This window comes from Chionomys nivalis, chromosome 12 (assembly GCF_950005125.1).
Source record: "Chionomys nivalis chromosome 12, mChiNiv1.1, whole genome shotgun sequence".
NCBI classification, from domain to species: Eukaryota; Metazoa; Chordata; class Mammalia; order Rodentia; family Cricetidae; genus Chionomys; species Chionomys nivalis.
The window spans coordinates 18,139,956-18,164,733 of record NC_080097.1 but is presented as its reverse complement, the minus strand read 5'-3'; the positions used below and the strand labels follow the sequence as shown (position 1 = coordinate 18,164,733).

The window sequence follows — 24,778 nt, the reverse complement described above, 5'->3', positions numbered from 1 at the left end:
AGGGAAAAAATGATGCTTTTGATGACATGAGTGTTTTTATTTGTTAATGAATATCCATAGTGCAGTAATGAAAAAGTCTGCAAGCTATACATAGAGACAAGAAAGAAAAATCCAAGTGTACTTTGCCTTCGGACTATTTTCGCGTCGTTTGCCAAAGAACCTCCATGTAATTTTTATTTTTTTAGCTTACAAAAGCATATTATTTTATTATGCTTTTAAATCAACATGCCCAAATCAAAAGTTTACAAAAATACATTTAGCATTTAGTTACATACTTAATTCCAGCCTTTTAGCATAATCTAAACAGTTAAGAAAAAGGAGCTTTCTTCATATCTTAGTATGAATATTTTCTTATTCAAAACTTTTTAAGAAATAATTCTTTGCATACTTTCAGGCGAGTAAATCATAAATTACTTTGCAGTTTTTCAATTTTGATGTTTATATTTTTAGTTTTTCAAAGTAAAAAATAAACTTTAGTAAATATCATTTTTTTACCTAAGTGTTCATTGCAGATTCTCCCAAAGAAGTTTCTCTTAGTTGTGATTAAACCGATACACATTATTAAGGTTTTCAGTTTATAAGGTGAATTGTTCTTCCATCTCTTGGCCACTAAGGAACTGAATTGAGCTTGTTCTGCGTTAGAGACTCTGCATTGTAAATATGAATAAGAAGTACTTTTTGTCTTCAGAGGTCTTTTATTTCAGCCACTAATGACTTTGAGCATAGCTAATGCTAGTATTAAATTCTTTTAATGTTCCCTTTTAAAATGGATTTTTAAATTCTTTCATACATGTAAATAGTGTATTTTGATACCAGTGTTAAATTTTATTTTTAAATTTTGCTTTTTGACAGAGGGAAATAATGTTTCCTTTCTAATGACTCTTAAAAGATTTTTAATAAGTTTTTGAAATGAATTTAAGTCACAAATTAAATTTAATATTTAATGAAAGTATAATGTAATTTGGCCTTGTTAGTGTTGTTGACTTTTAAAATCAAGTCTATTTAATCTTTGTGTAATGTTTTATTTCACGTATATAGTAGCAGATAGATTTATATAATTAGAATATACCACACACAGTTGAATCTCTCAGTATTTCTGGTAGACAGATTGGTTCCAGGAACACTCTAGATAACAGATTCCTTGTGTAAAATATTTATTTAACTTTTATTTGTTATTCATTTTATATGTCCTCTGAGTACAATGGTTTAGTATTTGCATATAATCTATGCATATTTTCTTGTATTCTTAAAATCATCTGTGGATTGCTTACTAATAGATATTAGAGTTAGAGAATAATAAAAGAATATATAATTTTCAATCCTTGATTGGTTAAATCAACAGATGGAGAGATTATAGCAACTTACTTGTGTGTGTGTGTAAGTAACAGACTCTGTTAGTGTGTGTGTGTGTGTGTGTAACAGACAGACCCAGTCTGTGTGTGTGTTTGTGTGTGTGTTAGTGTGTGTTACAGAAAGACCCAATCAAAATATAGTTGACTTTTGACTTAGCTAAGTGTGTATTGTCAATGTAGGACACAAGTTTAAAGTGTGTCCTACATTTTTATTGAGTAGATACAGTTCATGGCTTTGTTGCAAACTGAAAACATTTACAGTTTTAGAATATCTTATTGCCTTTATTCTGTGTGCACCTGCATGATGTGAGGGTATACCAGGTCATGTGTGGAAGTCAGAAGCCACCTTTTTGAAGTCACTTCTTTCCTTTCACCCTGTGGGTCCCAGGAATGAGACTTAGGTCATTAGGCCTGTGCCTCTTGAGCCATCTCACTGGCCCTGAAGCATAGCAGAAATCGTTCCATTTAGTCAAAGCCAGTTTCTGCATACCTAAGGCAAAGTGCTATTTATAACCTTCTTTGAACTCTTGCCTTCTTTCCTCTGCTAGGCAAGGAAGGGCTACTAGGAAGTACTTAGTTCCTATGTAGAGTTTAAATTCCTGATTATCTTGAAAGAGACAAATGGAAGCAGCAAAATGTAGATAAGGTATGTAAATCCAGTTTTATCAACAAGTTTGGAATTATAGATGCTGGAGAGATGGCTCAGCAATAGCATCTACTAAGTTTGGTTTCCAGCACCCGTGTCAGGTGACGTACAACCCGTGGGCAGCCCAAGCTCCAGCATACCTGAAACCTCCTCTGACCTCCTCAAGTACCGAACTCACATGCAGACACACACATGCTAAAATTAAAATATGTTCTTTTTAAAACTTGAAACTAATTTTCTGCTTATTTTAAAATTTTACTTTACTTTGCATAACCTATTTTCCTTATTTTGACAAGGCCTGGAGTGTAGTGGTATCAGAGAGTGCCACAATAGTCTTGAGCAGAGTGTAATGAAAGTTTATTTATCTGGGGGAGAAATTCACTCTGTGTGTGCTGGGAACTGGGAACCGAATCCAGCAGAAAAAAGGACTGCACACGCTTTTCTTGTGCAGTCATAGTACATGAGACCACACCCAAAGTGGGCCGGTATCGTAAAGGTTATTGGCTGAAGGAGTTCCCACAACAGAGGAATAAAGTGGAGGCTGTCCCTTCCCTTTGGTTCTTCACACTGAGAAACAGTGGCCCCCAGCCTCCATCCTCGTGCGTTCATGATGGTCTCTCATCTTTCACTGTTTCTTCTCCACTGCAGTCTCCGAGTGGAGGCCTTACATTCCTCTTTTCTCCTTCTGTCGTAGAAATGGGAGTGCCAAACTGTTTCTGTAAGGGAAACATCTAGACTGAAGTCAGCAGTTCCTCCTTTCAGATCTAACTAGATGTGCTTCCTTCGTCTAAGACTGCCTTAGGTATAAAAACAGACTGACGTGCATGGAGAGAGTAAGATTTTTCTCTTGTGTTCTGACTTTATAGATCACAGGGCGGTGTTAGGATGAGAATTTGCACTTAGTGAAAAACCTTATTTGAAGCTATTTTCAAAATGAAAAGAATTTCCGAAACTTAGTTTAGCTTGACAACAATAAATTCAAATTTCATGTGACATTAAAAATCAGAAACCCGATTGTTGAACCTGCATGGGAGAGTGTCAGGAAAGAGTGTCTGAGGCCGTGGGCGTCAGCTCCATTGGTGAAGGAATCTGCTCTTGTGAACACTGTGGAGTTGGTAGTGCTATTTTATGTGTTTTTTTTTTCTAACTTGTGCCTGATTTTGACTTCTTTGCCAACTGAACGGGGATAGTTTTTATCCCTTGCAAGGGTCTGACTTCATTTTTCTGTTTTAAATTCCAGCTTTAAATTTCCTTTAATGCAGTGCATTGTGCAGGAATTCATTTAGAATTAAATTGTAATTTTGATTTTAAGGTTTAGAAGCTTTATATGAATATATATTATCTCCACATAGACACATTTATGTATGTTCATAGGATTATGTATTTGTAATCTTTTTTACTATATTCACCATCCCTAAAGAGGTTTTTGTTTTTCTTTCTGTGTACAATTTAAGACTCAGCGATGGTTCTAATATTAAAAGAACACTTTGTAGGTCAGAGTGACTCAGAGGCTAAGAGCGCCTGCTACTCTCCCAGAGGACCAGCATTTCGTTTCCAGAGCCCATATCTGCTGTAACTCCAGTTGCAGAGGATCAGTTACCGTGGCCTCTATGGGCATTGCACTCGTGTGATATACATTCGCATAGACAGACCTACATACATGTAAATAAAAGTAACTAAGAAAATCTTTTTTTTAAAGGTACCAAAAAATAGCCTGTTATACTCAGTTGTAAGCAAATGAATATTTTATTAATGAGCAATAATCATGATATTAGAAGCTAAAATTCTTCTTTTAAAAAAGCATTCAGTATGCTCTGTTCAATTTATGGTATTTATTTCCAATATGTAGCCACTTGTTTCTGAAGATCCAATTAGTTTCTCTAAGACTTTTCTATAAATAAATAAATAAAATCTTAAAAACAAACAAAACCCAGTCTGTGTTGGGGATGTAACACAATGGTAGAGATTGTCTAGCTAGGCTTTCAGTTCAGTCTCCAGTACAAGAAGAAAAGCAAATAAGTACATACAATAATGGATTTAAAAATTTTTCCTTTAAAAACATTTTTCTAAAAAATTTGTGGTACTTAATGTGTTTGAGTGTTTTGTTTGCATGTATGTCAATCACGTGCATGCTTGATACCTGCAGCAGTCCGAAAGGGGAAGTGGATCCCTGGAACTGGAGTTCTGTATGGTTACATATGCCTTCCAAGTCCGCTGCAGGAACAGATGCTTACTTAACACACAGCAGACAGCCTAGGTTAGACTCCCCTTTACCCGCACCTCCCACCACAATTCCCATGAAATCTTTTTTTTTTTTTTTCGGTTTTTTGAGACAGGGTTTCTCTGTGGTTTTTGGAGCCTGTCCTGGAACTAGCTCTTGTAGACCAGGCTGGTCTCGAACTCATAGAGATCTGCCTGCCTCTGCCTCTCGAGTGCTGGGATTAAGGTGCTCTCCCCCACCGCCTAGCCAGGAAAGTACTTTTAAGCAGGTTCTCTGCCCCCTTTTTAAAGTTCTGAATAATTTAATTTAGCCTTTATAGCAATTCTAATTACCTGGTGTTAAACTAGCAGAAGAATACATTTTAAAAGTGTATAGAGTGTGAGCGTATCACCTGTGACAGGAAATTTTCTTTTCAAGGACTGAGATTTATGCTTTATTTACCTTTTCACTGCAAATAGTTATAAATTTGACAATCAGAAAGGAAATTAGAATTACATTTAGGAAATGCAGGTAGAAATGATAATAGATGTGTTTATGAATCAGTTATTGACATTGATGGAATGAAAAAGCTATCCATATTGTGGAAAATACTGATATTGAAGCCAGGTATTACAAATCCAGTTTGGGGATTAAAGAGCTGTAGTTATATGGGTTCTGCCTCCAAAAAAATCATTGTTCCTAGATTTCCCAGAATTGGAGTAACTATAGTCATTGTCAGATTAAAAAAAAATTGTTCCTAGATTTCCCAGAATTAGAGTAACTATAGCCATTGTTATTATCCTCTTCTTCTTCTTTTTGTCTTTAACTTTGAGTTTAAATAAGAATCAGAATGTTTAGTTTTTTTATTTTTTAAATCAGTGTCTTTAATGCCAATCTGTTGGAGAACTATAATTAAGACAGGTTTACAGGTTATACCTTGTTTTGTTTCTCTTCTCTTAGTGTTCATTTGTTTAACTAAATGAAGGTTTGTGTCTGACAGCATCATTTCTCAACAGTTCAGATTATTAGCATTTTCACCATATTTTAATTAAGATCTCTATATGGTATACCTAATAGACTGTAGCTAGTAAAGACATGACTTTACATGTACTGAACAATAAAAATTGCATTACTTTCTATTTTTATTTTATTATCGTAGTCTGGAATCAGACTACAATATCCTTGAAGTTTGCAATATCCTTTCATGTTCTATGTGGAATGGTGTAGGTCATCTCATTACTCCATGGAGTTACCAATGTAGTCTGCCAGTGGGACGTAGAGTTCTGTTAATGTCTTGGCAAACATTGGTGCTGTTAGTACTTTTAAGCTGATAATTGCTAATGACTTTGGATTCCTTTATGAAAGAGAGATTATCATTATGAGCTACCTTTAAACTATAAATAGAGTAAAAATTTAGAGTTACTGCTTTGATATTTAAATTTTCAAATATTTACTTATTAGCCAAGCATGATAATGCATACAGTTTTCTTTTTAAATTCATTTTACATTCCAACCACAGTTTCCCCTCGCTCCTTTTCTCCTGCTCACCCTTACTTTCCCCTCAACTCCCATTGACTCCTCAGAGAGGGTAAGGCCTCCCAATGGGGAGTCAGCTAAGCCTGGCATATCAAGTTGAGACAGGGCCAAGCCACTCTCCACTGCATCAAGGCTAAGCAAAGTACACCACCATAGGGAATGGGCTCCAAAATGCGAGCTCATGCACCAGGGATAAATCCTGGTCCTACTGTAGGGGGTCCTACAAATAGACCAAGCCACACAACTGTCATCCTCATTCAAAAGGCCTAATTCGGTCCCATGCAGGCCTAGCTGTCGGTCTTGGGTCAGCTCTCTCTTTGCGGTTCCCCGTCATGATCTTGACCCCCGCCCATTGATCATATAATTCCCCCTCCCACTCTTCAAGTGGACACCAGGAGCTCAGCCCGGGGCTTGGCTATAGATCTCTGCATCTGCTCCCATCAGTTACTTGATGAAGGTTCTATGATGACAATTAGGGTAGTTACCAATCTGATTACAGGAGAAGGCCAGTTCAGGCACCCTCTCCACTATTGCTAATCCTAGCACCCAGATGACTGAGACAGGAGCCCTGAATTCAAGGCCAACCTGGTCTGCAGAGCGAGTTCCAGGACAGCTGGGGCTACACAGAGAAACCCTGTCTCGAAAATCAAAACAAAGCAAATGTTACTTATTAAACACTTAAGGCTGGCATAGAAGCAGCAAGACCCTGAATAATAATAGCTTCACTGTTTAGGAAGCATTTAAATACACATTGAACATCCCTAATCCAAGTTCAGAATCTGAAATGCAGTACTAATCAGGTACAGTTTTAAGAGCTCCGAAATTGGAAACAATTTTGGATAAGGGCTCCTTAATAATATACAAATTTTAATACTGTAGAAAATTAGTCACACATACAAATAAAGAATTCTTAGTATTTGAAACATATTGAGCTGGGATTATGATTTCCCCCACTCTTTCCTCTGTCACATATGCTTACACAGGAAAATATGTGTAGAAAGAGCTAAAGTCGCACATAGATAGTATGACAATGTTTGGGCAAAAATTTGTATCTTCGTGTTTAGAAATAATCGTAATTTCTGTTTACAGGATTGTTGTGGGAATCCATATCCTTCATATTTTAGGACACCTGGTATGAGGTATTGAATGTTAGCTGTGGCTACTGGTGCCTGAGCAGTGTATAGAGATATTTGTGTGAGTACTACATCCATTAGAATGTCGTTTATAGTTGTAGAAAACTAGGGGCCCCTGAAAGTGCAATGTCTTCAAGGTGCAGCATCCCTGTGATACAGTCTTTAAAGACTAGCATGCTGCATTGGAAAGTGTTGTGGAAATACTGAGATAGATAGGCATCCTAAACGTGACTGTTGAGAAAGGAACACAGAGAATTATTATCACCTTTTGTAAAAACAAAAGAACTATAATTTTTAGCAGAATTTGAAAGGCAAACTGCTGTAGGCTGTCATGAGACTGTAGAGTCCCCATGAGCAGCTTCAAGGGAGGAGTCACACCCACTCTCCACAGATCTCACAGGGTACTCCAAAGTTTAACTGCAGGCGGACAAGGCAAGAAAGAGCCTCAGGTGAAGGTGTCGAGGAGGGGAATGGTGGCCTCTGAGGGAAGACACTACAGGACTCTTATCTTCTGGAGAACAAAACGTAAAGACCCTGTACAAAAAACTCCTGGGATCTCTGTGGGAAATCCTCTACTACTTGGGGACTCCTTGGAAAAGTCCTGTGCTTGATGGACAGAAACTAAGGAGCTGCCAATGACAGATGTTGTACAAGAACAAAGAAAGACTTTACATCAGTGCCGTTAGACAAGAAAGCACTTGAGTGAGGAGCATGAAGAAAGACCTCAGTCTCTGGGCAGAACCTAAAGCTTTTCATGGAGCAGGAGCGGAAAGTGAAAGACTCGAGTAACCCAGTACTCAGTCTCAGCATGGCGGAAATGTGGAACTTAACTACGGTTGTACTGAGAGTAACTAGACTGAATACAAAAGCGGGCAGCTCAGCCTCTGGATGGCTTAGAAGACTCCTCCCTCGGCACTGACATCTTGATGGGCCAGGCTCGTACCTAAATGTATATGCCATTTATCTCTGTCTCTGTCATAGTATATAAGATGTCTGACTTTTAACCAAAAATAGCAAAAGAAACAAAGAAATAACAAACATCAGCACTTTGTCAGGAGAAATGAATGAACAGAATGAAACTCAGATACAGTGTAGATTTTAGAATGATCAAAGAATGTAATAATGGTATTAAAGATTCAAGTGGACAAGATGGGCAACATATATCATCAGATGGAGATTGATAGCAAGAGTTGAATGCTATGAGAAAGAATTAAATGGACATATTAGTATCAAAACTCAGGATCACAGGTGTAGAATGTCTTTAACAACTTTCCGGTAGAATCAGAAAAACAGAGGAAAAAACAAAACTATTGCATTTGGGCGGTAGGCCTGAGCACCGCAGAATCCACAGAAAAGCCAGGTCTACATCATGAGTCTAATCCCAGTGCTTCTATGGTAAGATGGGAGTCAGATGCAGGAGACTCTGCCAAAGCTCATGAGCCCCTAACTGGTCTGTGGAACAGAAAAATAATAAAAGAGGCTGCCTTAAGCAAAAGATGCGGACCAATGACCACGGCTGTTTTCAGTCCTCCACATGCGCATCGTGGTACATGTGCAAGGTCCAGTGGACTTTATGACAAATCACCAAATGTTGCATAAGTGACTTTACCTACAAACAGAAAGCAGCCTATTGGACAGGAAAATAAAAGGAGGATATCTCAGAGCCGTGGGCATTCTCAAATGGTTAAGATGTAGAAGTGGAGTCCTGGGTAAAGGCAGAGAGAGGTAAGAGGGAGGCAGTAAGGAGGTGACGCATTTGGGTAGAAAGCATCAGAAGAATCAGTGGTTGCCTTTTTTTTTTTTTTTAATAACTGAAGACATCAAACCACTTCTTCAAGAACTTTAGAGATACTATAGAATAAATATTCCTCTCATCAGCCACTCTCCCAGATATCAAATATTCATACTTAAGAAAACAAAAAATAAGTAAAAAAATGTTCAAAGTACTTAGAAGACCCAGAAGCAAAAGGTATATTAAATACCTAAGCTAAGAATTATGGCAGATTTCTCATCAGAAATTATTAAAGTTAGGACGAAATAAGCTACTATTTTTTAAAGTACTGGAAGAATTCAGTGAAAAAGAAAGCCTTTTGAAAAGGAGAACAAACCTTTATAACAAACAAAAATGAAAAAAACTCATTCCCAGTTTGTTTCCGCTCTAAGAAATAGAAAAGAATTCCTCCATGCAGAAGCGTTGTGATAGCAGGAATAATTGGACCTATGCAGAAACTGGCAAGTACTGGAGATGGGACAAGGAAAGGTAATTAAAATGTATTTTTTAAAATTTATTTTTAACTCTGTGTGCGCGCGCGTGTGTGTTTGTGTGTGTGTGTACACACGTATGCACACATGGGTGCAGCTGCCTGCAGTAGCCAAGGCATCAGGTCCACTGGAGCTAGAATCACAGGTGGTTGTGAACTGTCTGAGGTGGGTGCTGGGAATTGAACAAGAGAAGTAGGTATTAACACCTGAGCCATCTTTCCAGCTACATTTTTTCTTTTAATTGCACTAAAATGTAATTGTGTATCCAGGCACAGTGGCACTCACCTGTATCCCAGGAGGCTGAGGCAGGAGCATCTCAAGTGTGAGGCCAACTTGGGCTTTATTGTGAGACCTTATCTCCAAAAGTGAAAATGAAGAATAAGTTGTCTAAATAAACAGTAATCACATATTGGCAGTCTATACCATATGTAAAAAAAACTTGATGATAATACAAAGAATGGAAGAAAATATTTCAATAATACTGCTGTGATGTTTCAATAGTGTGGATCAAATTGTGTGCTTTTATTTGAAGAACACAGCATCTGGGTGGTGGTGGCCCACGCCTTTAGTCCCAGCACTTGGGAGGCAAAGACAGGTGAATCTCTGAGTTGGTCTACAGAGCAAGTTCCAGGACAGCCAGGGCTACACAGGGAAACTGTCTTGAAAAACCATACAGCAATAACAAAAGAACACCGTGACTAAAGAAATTTAACAGTAAGTTCTAAGACAGTTGCTAAAAGGTTTTTTTTAAAATCATAATCATACCTATAGTAAAGATAAGTAGAATCAAGAACAAAAATAATTTTTAAAGGCACAATGGAACAAAGAATAAATGGAGAAAACAGAATTAACAATATATCTTATAATCCAACTGCAGGGGGAAAATGACATGCAGTTAATAAAATGTAAGTCATTTTTTAAATGTAGACGTGTAAATTGGAAGAAAGATTATCATCTTGGTTGAAAAACATGACTTGATGGGACAGCCTCAGAGCTGCTACAAGTGTTACAGCAGACTCTTCCACCACCAGGGTTCCAGATGCTTCTGACCAAGCTTCCAGCCATTAGTCAGAGAACTGTAAGTGCTCAGAGCTTGGCTAAAGATGATGTAGAATGAGCTAGATGTCAACGCTATAAAATCTGTTAAAAGTGATTAACCATTGGCTTGGAAGCTGATTGGCTCTGGAGGACTAAGGGCAAATGTGCTTGTAATGAACTGTCCTACACTGAAGTCTACCAAAGTGAATGTGTACTTTGAATAGATCCAATGTCTGTTCTATTTATTTTTTCTAGTAAAAAGTATTTTGATAGGAGTTTTCATTTTGTAAATACACTGAGTTAACCAGAAAAAAGAAAAAGATAAAAAGAAAAACATGACTCAAGTATATGATGTGTACAAGATGGTCATTTTAAATAAAATGCACAGAAAGATGACAATTAAAAAACAGAAAATGGCCCTGTGGCTAAGAGTGTTTAACATTCTTTGAAAGGAGTCAGTTTTGGTTCCCAGTACCCACCTCTAACTCTTGCTCTAGGTATCCAAGACCTTCTGATACTGTAGGAAACATGTGCCATGTACACTAATATAGAGACACACACAATTCAAGATTTAAAAAATATTTTTAGAAAATGTTAGCATGTTGTAAAGACAAAGACTGCTGGAAATGTTACAGATAAAATGATTTCTAAAGAACCATAATAAATTATGAATTCCATGTTAGCCTCTATCCCATTTCTGACCCTCCTTAGAGAAGCTGGTGGTTCTTCAGTCTGGGGAAGTCACCATATCAATCCCAAATTTAGTGTGGACATCCTATCAACATAGCACACTGACACCCAGAACTTCTGAGCTCAAGTGATCCTCCTGCGGCAGTACAGGTCTGTGCCCCTCTGCCCAGCCTCCTGCAGACCTTATAAGACAATAAAATGAACATGTGAGTTGGAGATTAGGCAGAAGTATTGTGCTAGTATAGAAGCATGGGTGATAATTGCATTATTACTATGAGAGGTTTCCTTGATTTATACTTAGTTGACCTTCTATATTAATCATACCTACTCTGTAGTTTCAGTCAACTGTAAAAGAGATGATTTAGGGACTAAGAGAGTATACTGCTCTTCCAGAGGACCTAAGTTTGGTTCCCAGAACCCAATTCAGATGTCTCACAACCAAGCATTAACTCCAGTTCCAAGAGATCTGATACCGCCTTCTGACCTCCAGAGGTATCTGCACCCTTGTGCCTGAGCTTGTGCATAACACACAGTCACACACACAATTAACAAAAACATACATTAAAAGTGCGCCTGTTACCAGGTAGTGGTGGTGCATGACTTTAATCCCGCTCTCAGGAGGCAGAGGCAGGTGGATCTCTGTGAGTTTAAGGACAGGCAGGGCTACACAGTGAAACCCTGTTTTGAGTCCGTCCCCCCCCCCAAAGTGCGTGCACTAAAGATCTGCAGACATTTTTGTCATTATTCTCTAATGGTACAGTACACTAACTTTCCATGGGTTGGTATTGTTTGGGGTGTTGTGAGGAGGAATTGAGGTGACTGAGTATGTGCATGCATGCAGGCTGTATGGAAGCACTGTTACAAGGTTTTACATTAGAGATTGGAGTATCCACAGAGTTTTCTATACCAGCATTTCTAGAGCCTTGCCTTCATGGATAGAAAGAGACGTTTGTGCTTATGGGTGAAAATGCTGGCTACCATACAATAACTGGGTGTTATTCACTCTCAGCTAGTCTCAGGAAGAAAAGTTATGAGGGACGACAGTGCTAAGTACAAATGATAAAGCATGTGGAGCATCAAAGGCCTATCTGGATTTTCCTGTGTCATCTGTGTTCTTGTAACTTGGTAAATTTGAAGTCACAAAAACAAATGCTCTAAAATTGTTTTAGAAAATGTAAGAGTGAAGCCATTAATACCTAAAGGTGTGCATGTAGTCAGCAGCTTAAAGGATGAGAGTGTGCCGGCCTCTAGGACAGAGTGCTTCTTTGCCTACTGCCTGCTGCGAAACAGCGGCCTCCTCCAACTTAGCATTCCTCTCTTGCCATGCAGCCTACTGCGTATGCAGCATCCTTCTTGGTCCTCTTTATGTCCTCCTGTGACTGCACATAGACTGTGACTCCCCCTTGTGCTATGAATAGGAAAATTATATCTAACCTAGAAATCCCATGTCTTTTGCCAGCATCATGGAAAAGTAACACTTAACCTGTTAGATTGAAAGGTAAAAATCAATTCCCAGACCTATTCTTGAACATGTTCTACCTGTCCCTATTTGTTGTGTGTTTTTCACTGTGAATTCTTGGCAGACTACTTCCTCCTGCCATTATGTCGCTGTGTGACTCTGGGATGGTTCTTTGTCCTTCTGCACTACTCTTCAGTCTCCCTCCGTCTCACTCTTTACTCCATTTCCCCCTTCCACTAATTTGCCTGTTCTCTTCCCTTTGCCTCTCATTTGAATAAACTCAGATTGAATATATCAGTCAATGAGAGCAGACACTATTATATTCACCATTATTCCCATGTGGAGTCAAGTATAGAATTATTTTATATATTTCTGGTGGATGGTTAATATTATAAATGCTAACTGATAAGATGAATTTTTCTTAAACCTCGAAAAATGACTGTTTTGTTCTAGGCTAGTACGTAGCTCACATAGATCAAGAGTACTAACGAAGATCATAGATTGTTAAGGGTCTGAAGAGTTTTGGAGATCATTTCAAGCTAAAGTCACTTTCCTAATGCTGCTGTAATGTGTTATCACCAAAGAACTGACGACTCTGTCCTTTTTATTTCTTCTCACTGTAGTTAGACTGGTGATGGCTTTGTCAGATTAGACATAAATCACAAACACTGTTGCATCTGTTGAAAGTTACAATTTAAAGCTAACTGGATTACCGCTGACAACTCAGTTTTACATCCTCTACGTATATTTTGGAACAACAGAATTTGGGAAGTTATCCCCCAGTATCTATCTTAAGACAGTTAACACCTGGCTCACTATAACTAATAAAAGCTGCCACCAGAGCCTTTCTCTTGGCCACGTAGGCCCTGTGCTGGTGACCCAGACCACTGAGCTGTAGATCTCATCTCTGGGGCTTAGCTACAGTCCTTCAGCGTGCTGCCAGCGTGACTGAGCTTCTGTCACTTCCCCCACTTGCGCTCTGCTTTCTCTGACTGTAAGATATGAGTATAGTTGTAATGATCCCATAGGCTCCTGGGAGACTATGAACTGATAGATATGTAGTGCTTCAGAGAGTACCTGACGTAAAGTAAGGGGTGCACATTTTGTATAATGTTACTGTTCACTTACAAGATGGGGAAAGGCTATAATGCCTTCCTTGTAATTTGTCAGCTAATACCGAGGGTTGTCAGATGATTGAGGCCATCACCTTCAGAGGGGTTAGCTTTACTCTTGTTTATAATTTTTAGGGTTTATTCCCTCTCATTCGAGTTTATACTCTCTAAATAATTGTTTACCAATGCCTATTATGGTTCGGTTTTCTTTCCACTTTTGTTCTTTATGTGACTTGTCTATGTTTCATGGATTTTGTGTTACATTTTTGAAGCCATATATATATGTGTGTGTGTATATATATAGTGATACTATTTTAGTGGCTTTTAAATCTTTAGTTTTATGAGTCTGTGCAATGAAAATGAGGATATGTAAATTTTCAGATGTGCACTTAAAAAGTTATGTAACAACCTTGTGCTTATTATAAATTCCCACTTTACCCACTTTAAGCAACATTCATACGTGATCCTTTACTAGAATACAATTAATAAAAGTACTCGACCATATGAATACAAGTATGACCATACGTTGCTTTTAAGGATAAATGATCAACCCAGTAACGTGGTCTAAGTAAAGTATTCTCTCTTTTAATTATGTAGTCCTCCTCGCCATCCTCATCACAGCCTCATTCTAGCCACTGCAGAGCGAAGGCCTCATCATTGTGTCACCATGCATCCCTGCCCTGGGTCAAACGTAACCATGTAGGCCCTGCAAAGGCTACCAGTCCATCTCTCCGTCTTCGTCGCTGGCGACCCTTCTTACGCCTACCATCTTTGGGTCTCCATTCTGTTGTAAGTGTAGTCAATCTTCCATCTCTTCTCCCAGTGACAAGGGCAGTCTTTTTGTTTGTGTGTTTGTTTTTCCTTAAACGTCTTCAGTCTTTAAAGTGCTTTTCTCTTGGTTCACTCAACCATTAGCTTTTTCTACTCCAATAAGATTGCAAGCAAACCTCCATGCTCTGCAGTCTTGCTTGACGTTTGCCCGTGCCTTGGTGAACATTCATCTTTCCGCTCCATATCCTGTGAATGTAAGGGTACATGCCTGTTGATGAATACTGATTGGCATTGTGAGAACACTAAGTTCCTATGAATTGTTAGAGTGAGTGCCTGTTTCCTTACCCTTCGGCTTTCTGATTTCACTTAGGTAAGTTAGGTCAACAAATGCTATGTACCCTCTGAGTTCTTTGCCATCTATTCCTTTATTATTATTTTTTTTTATATTTCTGAGCATGACAAGTCTTTTGCTATGCTTTGGATCACTTTACTTACTCTGTTCTCAATCTAAATCCTCCATGGTGTAGCGTGTTGCATCTAAGCTATTTTACTCCTTGATGTGGCTCAGGTACTTGGTTTAATCTTGATCCAATCTTTCCTGCCAACTCAGTTTGAAAAGATCTTTTCCAAGTAAGAGATGGAGATTTGCTCCTTGTGTATTAATATAGGTGTCCTACAAATTTTATTTCTCTTGTAATCTAAAAGTATCAGCCAACTATTATAATTTGCATATACATAAGGCCTTAAATATCCAAGGTGATAGAATTCCAGTAGTTCTCAGACATTAAAATAAACTACAGAATGAAGCAACCAAGCTCTTGTCTTTGTGATATTCTAAGCTACTGAAGGCAATGGCTGTGGTTTGACAGAGCCCACCTAGACATGCGGTGTCTGAAAGCTTTGGTGTGTGCCAAGCATCATAGAAACTTGTTATTTCTATAACTCATTGCAGCGTTTGAAGCAAGAGGAAGTCAAAATATGCATATATTGTAGCATATAAAAGCAGCTAAATGTTAAATACCCTTTCTTCCCCCCTCATTTACCCTTTTAAAGCTGTCTTCAGACTATCATGCCAGCAGCTTTCTTTACCCTTTGCTTCCACCGAATATCAGTGTGGTCATCACATAGTTTTCATTTGTGCTGAATATCAACAGACTGCTTATTATTCCTCTCTCTCTCTTTCTCTCCCTCCCTCCCTTTTTCTCCCTCTTGTCTCCTAACCAGATTACAGCATCCATTTGTCCTTTTTATTTATTCATCCATTTGATATTTGTGCTTCTCTGCTGTGCTATGCACTGTTGACACAGTGAGAGATAAAGGTGAATTAGAACAGAGTACAGTCTAATGCATTCTGACTGGGGAACAGTTCACTTAACTCTATGTATGAATAATTTCTTCTGTATTTAAAAATTATAAGCATAAATGAGCATGTTATTTAGCATTTACAGTTTTATGTTTTTGTGCATTGTTGTTTGTTGCTGCATATTAATTTCATTGCCTTATCACTTTGTAATGTTTCCATAGCATTTTTAGTGCTTAAGAACATGGATTGGAGCTGCACTGCATGGGTTGTCGTCCAGGGGCCATCACTTGCTAGCCATTCAAATGTGTTACTACTCTGTGTTCTTGAGTGTAAGATGCATATGAGCATATAAAGCTACTTGACTGGAGTTGTCTGATTAATTGACCAATACAAATACAGCATTCCATCAGTGCCTGGTATAGATGAAGTGCCCTATGATTATACCTTAAACCTTTTTCTGATGTGAAATTTATATTTAGTAATTAATGAATGCATTGATTATATCACTTTTTAATTCTTTGGGATTAATGAGAAACCTTCTAAATTGAGGATTTAGAAGATAGAAAAAAGTAGGCAAGCTTTACCAATCTATAGCTTCAGTTTTTCATACGTGCTATAGTTACGTGCTGACTATTTTTAAACAGGAAGACATGCTGGAATTTTCTGCTTGCTTACTCTTGGGTTTCCTGGAATACTTGTTGGACAATTGAATGATTGCAGACATTAGACTCTCAGACTAATGGGATTGGTCAAAGGATAAAGCTTACCAGAAATAATGAGGTTTTCAGGAAAGTTGAAACATTTACCTATTATGACAAGTTGGAAGGCTTTTCCTACTGCTTTTTATTTTAAGACAGGATCTTGGCTGTGCTACTCAGACTAGCCTCAAAGTCTTGATCGTTCAGTCTTAGCTTGTTAAGTGCTGCGATTATAGGCATGTGCCAGCACTCCTGGCTTGAGATTTGGATTTTAATGTTCACTTTTGCTTAAAAAGGGACATTGCACATAATTTTGCTTCATTAGATTTGATACTTCCTTACAGTTGTGATGATGTATTAACATTATAACAATATGTAAGGTTTATATAGTGTTTAACAGTTCACAAATATTTTCACACGTGCATTTAAACTTCAAGGGGGTGGGGCTGGAAAAATGGCTCACTGGTTGAGAACACAGGTTACAGTTTCAAAAACTGGTTCAATTCACGGTACCCACATGGTGGCTCACAACCTTCTATAATTCCAGCCAGGGAATCAGACACTCCCTTCTGACATCTGGAGGCAATGCATGCATACAAGCACTGCATGCATGTGGTACACGGACGTGCATACAGGCACTGCATGCATGTGGTACACGGACGTGCATACAGGCACTGCATGCATGTGGTGCACGGACGTGCATACAGGCACTGCATGCATGTGGTGCACGGACGTGCATACAGGCACTGCATGCATGTGGTGCACGGACGAGCATACAGGCACTGCATGCATGTGGTGCACGGACGAGCATTCTTAAAATCCCAGTGCACTCAGCTACAACTCTAAGCTCAATACGCATTTAAACCTCAAAACAGATGAGCTCCCAGGTATTGGGTGCACATTCAAGTCCCCAACTCCAGCGGAAGATTTTTTAACCTCTAGTGACCTTCCACCATATTGGCAAATATGAAAAACGGAGGCTATATGATATTTAGGGAAATTGTTCAAATGAATGAGAATTAGTTTGCATATCAGTGTCTGAATGAAATAATGTCTCAAAGACTTCAGATAGTTGATAGTCTCAGTTAAGGAATTCCTTGTAGCATTTCTGTTTTTTAGTGAATTTATAAATGGTTTGCCTTGGCTCAGCCTTGAAAAGATCAGATTCTCTCCTAGTCACTGATAAAATAATACAAGATTGAGTAATCACAAATATGTTTCTGACAGAGAAGTAAAGACATTTATTATCACTGACTTTAAATATTTGTAGAACTATTAGATTCAAGAATGGTTAGGCTTTTATCCAGCATAATGGAAAACACAAGACATGTTTTAGGCTCAATATGAAACATGACTAGGGGCTGGAGAGATGGCTCAGTGGTTAAGAGCACTGACTGCTCTTCCAGAGGTTCTGAGTTCAATTCCCAGCAACCACATGGTGACTCTCAGCCGTCTATAATGAGATCTGGTGCCCTCTTCTGGCATGCAGACATACATGGAAGGAGTGTTGTATACATAATAAATAAATAAATCTTTTTAAAAAAAAAGAAACATGACTCTATGAAACTGTCAAATTAGTGGACTAGACTGTCTCCAAATGCAATGGCAGTTCCCTGACATTAGAGGGGTTTGTAGTAAAGAGGAATACAGTAATGGGTGGTGATAAAACTACCAAGTTTTGATTTATAACAACTGTCAAATTCTTTAGTTCTAGACTGAAATGAATGAGAATTAGTTTGCATGTCAGTGTCTGAAAATTTTCTTTCATTCAAAGCTCAAGGGAAATAATTTCAGAAGAATAAGATTAAGTCATCGTGTCAGTAAACACTTAGAGGCATTCTGTATGCCTTACGAAATAAAGTAGCAATGAATAAAAAGTAATGGTTGTTCTGCAACTTTAATTTCTGCATCAAAAGTTTTTACATTAAAATTGAAAGATATATAGTTATTTGAAGGTGAAAATAACAGCCTTTGAGTTATAAAATACTGTGTTACTTAAAATAGGTAGTGTAAGACAAAATTTGATTTAAACTACTTGGAAATTTTTGCTTCATACAATTGAAGTTCCACATGTATTTAGTTGTGATTGCACTTCAGTTTATTTAGATTTGGTAAAAATAACTAATATATTTAATACATATCATAAAATGCCAGTGTGTATATTAACTTTACCTAAGTGAATTCAAATGTCTAGGAAATGTGAATATTGCTTGCGTAAATTGAGTTTGATAAGCTAAGGAAATGGAGATATAGTTTAAATAGCAAGTTGTTCATTAAGAGTTAAAGAAAAGAAAGAAATACAGGTTACAGTTTATTGTATGCTAGTTTTTCTTTTCTCCATTTGTAATCATTAGGACTATTTCCTTCATCTATTCATTTAAAAGCTTCCTGAATCTAGAATGATTGTTTACACTGCATTGTTCAAAGCATGAGATTTTTAAGTTCAGACAACAGAGAGCTCACTTTCTGATGTCCTAAAATTTAACTTCAAAAGAGTTTCTAACTTCAAGAATTAAGAAAAATGCCTTAACATTTTTATTTTGAAGTTTAAATCAGTTCAGTCATTCATTTCAGTGAGCAGTACACATTGTCCATATGCTGTGCACATGCACAGCATCTTATGCTGACAGTGTAAATTCAAGTTAAACAAAATGTTCAGTTTCCACACTGGGTGAGACTAAGTGATGTGCTTTACTGTTGATGATGAACATGGTGTCATAAACATCACGTATCCCATCAGTAATTGGCCTTGAATTATACTGGATAAATGTTGTCTTCTGTCATTTTATATTATTTATATACACTTCTTTGTACTTGATTGATTTGCTTAGCTACTAATGTACATAATATATTTTTCCCTCCTATTCCAGGCACCAAGTATAGATGAGAAAGTAGATCTTCATTTTATTGCGTTAGTTCATGTAGATGGGCATCTCTATGAATTAGGTAAGAACTATTTTAATTTATCCTGGGGAGAGAAATGAGCAGGCTCTATTTTGTTGTAAAAGGGACTGTTCTAATTTTATTTACTGAAATTGCTAGAGAAACAGTGACTATAATGTATACTCAAAGATTTATAAAAGTGATGTTGGCATTGAAAATGAGAGAATTGGTAGAAAAGACAGGAACATCTGAGCTGTTTGGAGAAGAACAGTGAGAAGGAAAGAGTTGTAGTAAAACTCCATGGGGCTGGAGTGTGCTGGAGAGAAGGGAGAGCACTGGTTCCTCTAGAGCTCCTAGGTCCAGTCCCCATCACCCACATGGGGCTCAAAAGGGACTGTGACTCCAGTTCCACGGGATCTGGCATGACACCCTCTTCTGGCTTCTTCAGGCACCAGGCATGCATGTGTTGCACAGACATTTAGTAGCAAAAGACTCATTTAAAACAAAATAATAATGAAAACTCCTCGGCTGGGCAGTGGTGGCACACGTCTTTAATTGCAGCACTTGGGAGGCAGGCAGATCTCTGGGAGTTTGAGGCTAGCCTGGTCTACAGAGGGCTTCACAGAGAAACCCTGTCTTCAGAACACAACAACAACAACAACAGGAAAGAGAGAGAGAGAGACGAGACAGAGACAGACAGAGAGAGAGACAGAGAGAGAAATCCCAAAGCCCTCAATTTGGTTGGTCAAATTGTTCTCTTAGCCTAAAGGCTAATGGGGCAGTTAGAAGGAAAGACATACATCAAATGTAATCTCAGACTGGAGAGGTGGCCCAGAGGTTAACAGGAAGACACACTGTTCTTGCATAAAACCAAGTTCAAGTCCCCAGCACCTATATCAGGCAGCTCACATGCTCCCATGACTCCAGCGCCAAGGGATATTGTGCTCTCTGTCAGCCTCTGTATGCATGTGGTCACGCACCTGTGTGCACACATTAGCATTTTAAATATATACGACTGGATATATTAGAGGCCTGTTGAGATTAGAGTTTTAAAAGTGCATTTAAAGAAATGTAGAAATGTAAAGAAAGCCACAGTCGTGAAACTGTTGCAGAGTTGGGGTGGGTGCAAAACAAATAAATATGCAGTTGCTGATTCCTTCCACAGAAGTAGGCTGTTATTCAATGTGAATGACATTAATGGTTCTAACAAATTAAAAAAAAAATGTCGAGCAAGCTGAATAATTCATACTGAATTTGTGAATAAAAATAGAGATTAAGAGAATACAATTTTTAAGAAAATAGCTATTTAAAGTGGCTCTTGGGATTGCACCTGGGGCCTCATATGCACTAGGCAAGCAGTCTGCCGCTGAGCTTCTCACCCAGCATCATCTTATTTTTAAGACATGTGGTTGTCGGGTGACACAGGTGATTCCTACAGGGCAGTGTATTGCAGTCTTACTTATTTTCTCTTTCCTAAGTTGTCAGGTTAACTGATGAGAAGGACCAAGTTATTTATGGTTTTTAATTGATTTCTTTTCCTTAAGGCCTCTGTAAGTTCCTAGTATATTTAAAGATGAATCACTCCTGGATAAATTTGCAGATTGGAGTTCAGTGGCAAATTCCAAGTAGACAGAATAAGCAGACATAAAAATGTTAACTGATGAATTATTGCCTTTACAAAGTAAACTTCAAAAATTATATTTTTGAATAGTTTTGGATATTTATGGAAATTAGAATAGTATTCTCCCATTTACCTTTCTCCTAGGTTTGTCAGATCCTCTTAGTATTTCTGAAACATTTGAAAAAATATGTTACAGACACGATGCTGTAGTATCTTTTAATAGGTTTTTGAGTATTTCCTGAAAAGAGGTAGATAGTTTTCTCTGCAGCTGCCATTTGAAATCAGCATTGATACATTATTACCTAAAGGATCTGGCTATGCATTTATCACAGTAATGCCATTTAGAGGTTCTGAAGTCAGCTCAAGATTATGACCCTTTGTGTATCTTTGTCTCACTAAATCCCAAAAGTTCTTCAACCTTTTATTGTCTTTTGTGTCATTGACATTTTTAAGAGGCTAAGACAGGTGTTCCTTCGATCTGGGTTGTCTGCTCTTTCCTCATGATGTATGTGTTTTGGGGCAAGAATATAACACCATTGAGGCTACATCCTAAGGCCATTGCCCATTTCCGTCATTTTTGATGACGTTAACTTTTGTCACTTGGTTTACTTAGAATCAGTCTGATTTTTCTACTACAATGCTGATTAATAATTATTCCATGTTTATTAATAAGCAATGGGTAGATATTATTTTAGGAGATCTTTTGAGACTATAATAAATACGTAATTTCTCATCATGTTATCCCCTCTTCTTTTTAGAGAGGGTCTAACTATATAGCCTGGCTGTCTTCAAACTCACATAGATGTACCTGCCTCTACCTCCCAAGTGTTGCGATTAAAGGTGTGTGTCACTGTGTCTGGCCAGTCATTACCATCCTTAACAGATACATGAAATTAGAGCCAAACCTGGTGGTGCAGGCCTGAGATCCTAGCTGCTAGGGAAGCTGAGGCAGGATATGATAAATTCAAGTTTTACCTGGGTTACAGAGTGTACCAAGGTCAGTCTGGTGAAGGTAGTGAGTTTCCACCTCAGAAGAGGATCCAGAGCAGAGCTCGGTGAGAGTTTCCAGCACCTGTGGTGCGCTTGGGTCAGCCCCCAGTGCCTCACAACGTCAGTAACGGATCCACCTGCAGGCTGGCTGTCCAGCCCTGGGGTTAGCTTTGCTCTAAACTGATGTTAGAGTGAAATAGTACAGCTTCATTTTGTTTCTTTGACATCTTAAGAGCAATTATTTAATATGTACTCTTAATAAGGTTGATTGGAATTCTACATTATTCTAAACTATGTATGAAAGAACATTATTCAGGAGAGTTTATTGCTTCACTAGAGTCTAATAAGATGTTGGAATATAAATGATACAATGCAGGGAAATAGACACATTAGTTTATTACTATTAGTTAAGGAGGGAAGCCTGCATTGTTTTGCCTTTACATAAAAATGAAAAGGTAAAATGATACAGTTGTGTGGGTTAGGCCGTAATGTATATAATCTACTCTTACAGCAGCAGGATGGAGGGCTACTGTATTTATTTATTGTTTTTGAAACGAGATCTCTGTGCGGGAGGTTATAGATTTGGATATGGATCAGTTCACTTGGTTAGCATTGACTTTTGTCATTGTGAACTTTTTTATAATATTGAAAAGTACTAGCTTATTGAAGATGATGGTGAATTTGCGTAAATATTTTAGTTAGTAAATAGTTCTAGGTTGTAAATTGTTACTTTCATCAGTAGTACTCAAGCCACAGTAGTTGTTTTTTCATTCATAAAATCATGTCATTCTTACTTAGTTTTTTGAAGTTAAAGAAGTGTTTGTCTCTTTAAGAGTGAAAATCATACTGGGCAGTGGAGGCATGTGCCTTTAATCCCAGCAGGCACATCACTGAGTTCCAGGATGGCCAGTGAGTTTAGGATGGCCAGGGCTACACAGAAGAACCCTGTCCCTGGGGGAGGGGGGATTTATTACAGGCCAACTGGGAATTCTAGTTAAAGTGTGCACTGTAGATGCCAGGGAACCATCAAGCAGTAACCCAGAGAAGCCCCACTAATGCACTGAGGAAAGAAAGTGCAGCTGTGTAAAGTACTTATTGAAATGAAGAAACTCAGACATGGAGATGGCTGCTCCTCTGGGTCGGTGTTACTCTAAATGCATAATTTCTTGAAATGTGGATGGTTTAAATATACTAACTGTTAATATTTGGTGGAAGCTAAAGCTATAGGTTACATATTTGAAAATCCTTGTTTTAAGATATAGTACTTAAACTGTGTACCTCTCCTTGATTCACTGTGGGAGAGGAAATGGAAGGTAAGATATATTCTCTGGTAAAAACAAGGAAGAATTTACCTATTTGTTTGTCTTCCACAGATGGACGGAAACCATTTCCAATCAACCACGGGAAAACTAGTGATGAGACGTTGTTAGAGGTAACAGTAAAAGAACTGGTCCGCTTTAGCCTTTTCTGACCTTCTGGACTCTATATTGACTGTTTTTTTCTCTTGTGGATGCTTCTTGGTCCTTGATCTTTTTAGAAAATCCCCACACAAAATCTTGAATTAGTCTTAAAACTATGCAAGCAAGAGGGTACCAGAGCTCTGCGTGAGCAAACTGAGCTTTGGAAAGATCAAAATGAGTTGCTTATTTATAGGTCATATTCTATTAAATCCAAGATACATTAGTTGTGACTTGATCCCTGATTTTAGAGTTCTTTAATGGGAACAAGTTATGTGGCTTAGCATCAAGAAATTATGGAATTTTCAGGTTAAAAGTTGTGTTTTGAATTTTGTTGAATTCTGAGACAGAGTCTCATTATGTAGACAGCACTGGCTAGCCTGGAAACTGACTGTGTGGACCAGGCTGGCCTTGAACTCACAGAATTCTGCCTACCAACGATTAAAGACTATATTACCATGCCTCATGGGTTAAAAGGTTTCAAAAGTCACCTCAAGGAAGAGTATTCATCAGCTGGGTTTCATAGAGAGATTAATAACTATGCTACTTGGAAAAATTAGAAAAGAGGAATGGGAATTGACCTGCCTGACTGCAGAGTGAGTTTAAGAACTACTTGGTGAGACTCTGAAAACGGAGAATGGGCAGGACTTTAGGAGAGTCCTTGCCAAGATTCTGGATTTGACCCTCAGTCCTAGAAGTAGGCAGGGGAAGGTGGTAACAGGATTTGCTGTATTTTATGTTAAGCAAATTAGTTTTATTTATTTACTTTTATTCTTTGACATTTTTAGTTTTTATTTCATATTGAAAAAAGAAGTCTTCGGTATAAAATTAGCATAAATTAGAAACATAAAGAATCTACAAATTGAAAACCTATACTTTTCTCCCATAGGATGCCATAGAAGTATGCAAGAAGTTCATGGAGCGTGACCCCGATGAGTTAAGATTTAATGCAATTGCTCTCTCGGCAGCGTAGCTTCTCGACAGAAATGCCAAATGTGTGTTATCTGCAACAAAACTTACATTTCTGCTGCCATAACTAACTCAAAATTTTTGATATTTTCATTAACTTGACTGATTAAACTTTATGTGAATAAACTTTGACATTACCTGTGTTTTGTGTTGTTTTTGCTGCAACTCAAAGGTCAGCTCTTTGTTTTCTTTTTCCCTGTACTAGATTTATCTTGTGGCGGTACTGACAGTAGCCTTCTTATGCCTTTGATATTTCAAGATTGTGTATTAGGGCAGCAGGCACACTTTCATCCCCAATGTGAACGTACTTTATGTTTTATATGCTTCCTTGTTATGTAGAAAGCAGTTGAGCGTTTAATTGTGACAAGATGGTAACTATCTTAGCCACAGGACTTAGCAGCTGTGAACACTGTTGACTGATGCTGTAGTCATGGAGATTTGTTCTTGTGATCAGAGATAGGTAGCAAAGACATGAAGAACAGGCAAAGCAGTGGTAGAGGCTAGCCAGTTAGTGTTTGTGCTGGAGAGTAACTGAGCTGTCTGTAGAGCTTCTTGACATGGGAGTTTCTCTGAAAAGCTGACCAAAGCTGAGACCTGAGTGACAGAACATTATGAAATAATCATTGCAGCATCTTGAAATTATGATAGGACCTGATAG

The 24,778-nt window shown here is 38.0% G+C and overlaps 1 protein-coding gene across 2 annotated transcripts in view; it reads left to right on the top strand.

Annotated features, from left to right (window-relative positions):
• Uchl3 (ubiquitin C-terminal hydrolase L3) overlaps positions 1-24,261 on the top strand; it is a 35,704-nt gene extending 11,443 nt beyond the window's left edge. Inside the window, exons 5-8 of one of the 2 annotated variants that reach the window (XM_057786136.1) lie at positions 14,026-14,217; positions 19,071-19,146; positions 23,068-23,126; positions 24,041-24,261. In XM_057786136.1, the coding sequence (XP_057642119.1) occupies positions 14,026-14,217; positions 19,071-19,146; positions 23,068-23,126; positions 24,041-24,124 (411 nt within the window). In that variant the 3' untranslated portion in view covers positions 24,125-24,261. The remainder of the gene's footprint in view (positions 1-14,025; positions 14,218-19,070; positions 19,147-23,067; positions 23,127-24,040) is intronic. The other variant, XM_057786137.1, reaches the window with a different exon arrangement.
• The last annotated feature ends 517 nt before the right edge of the window (positions 24,262-24,778 follow it).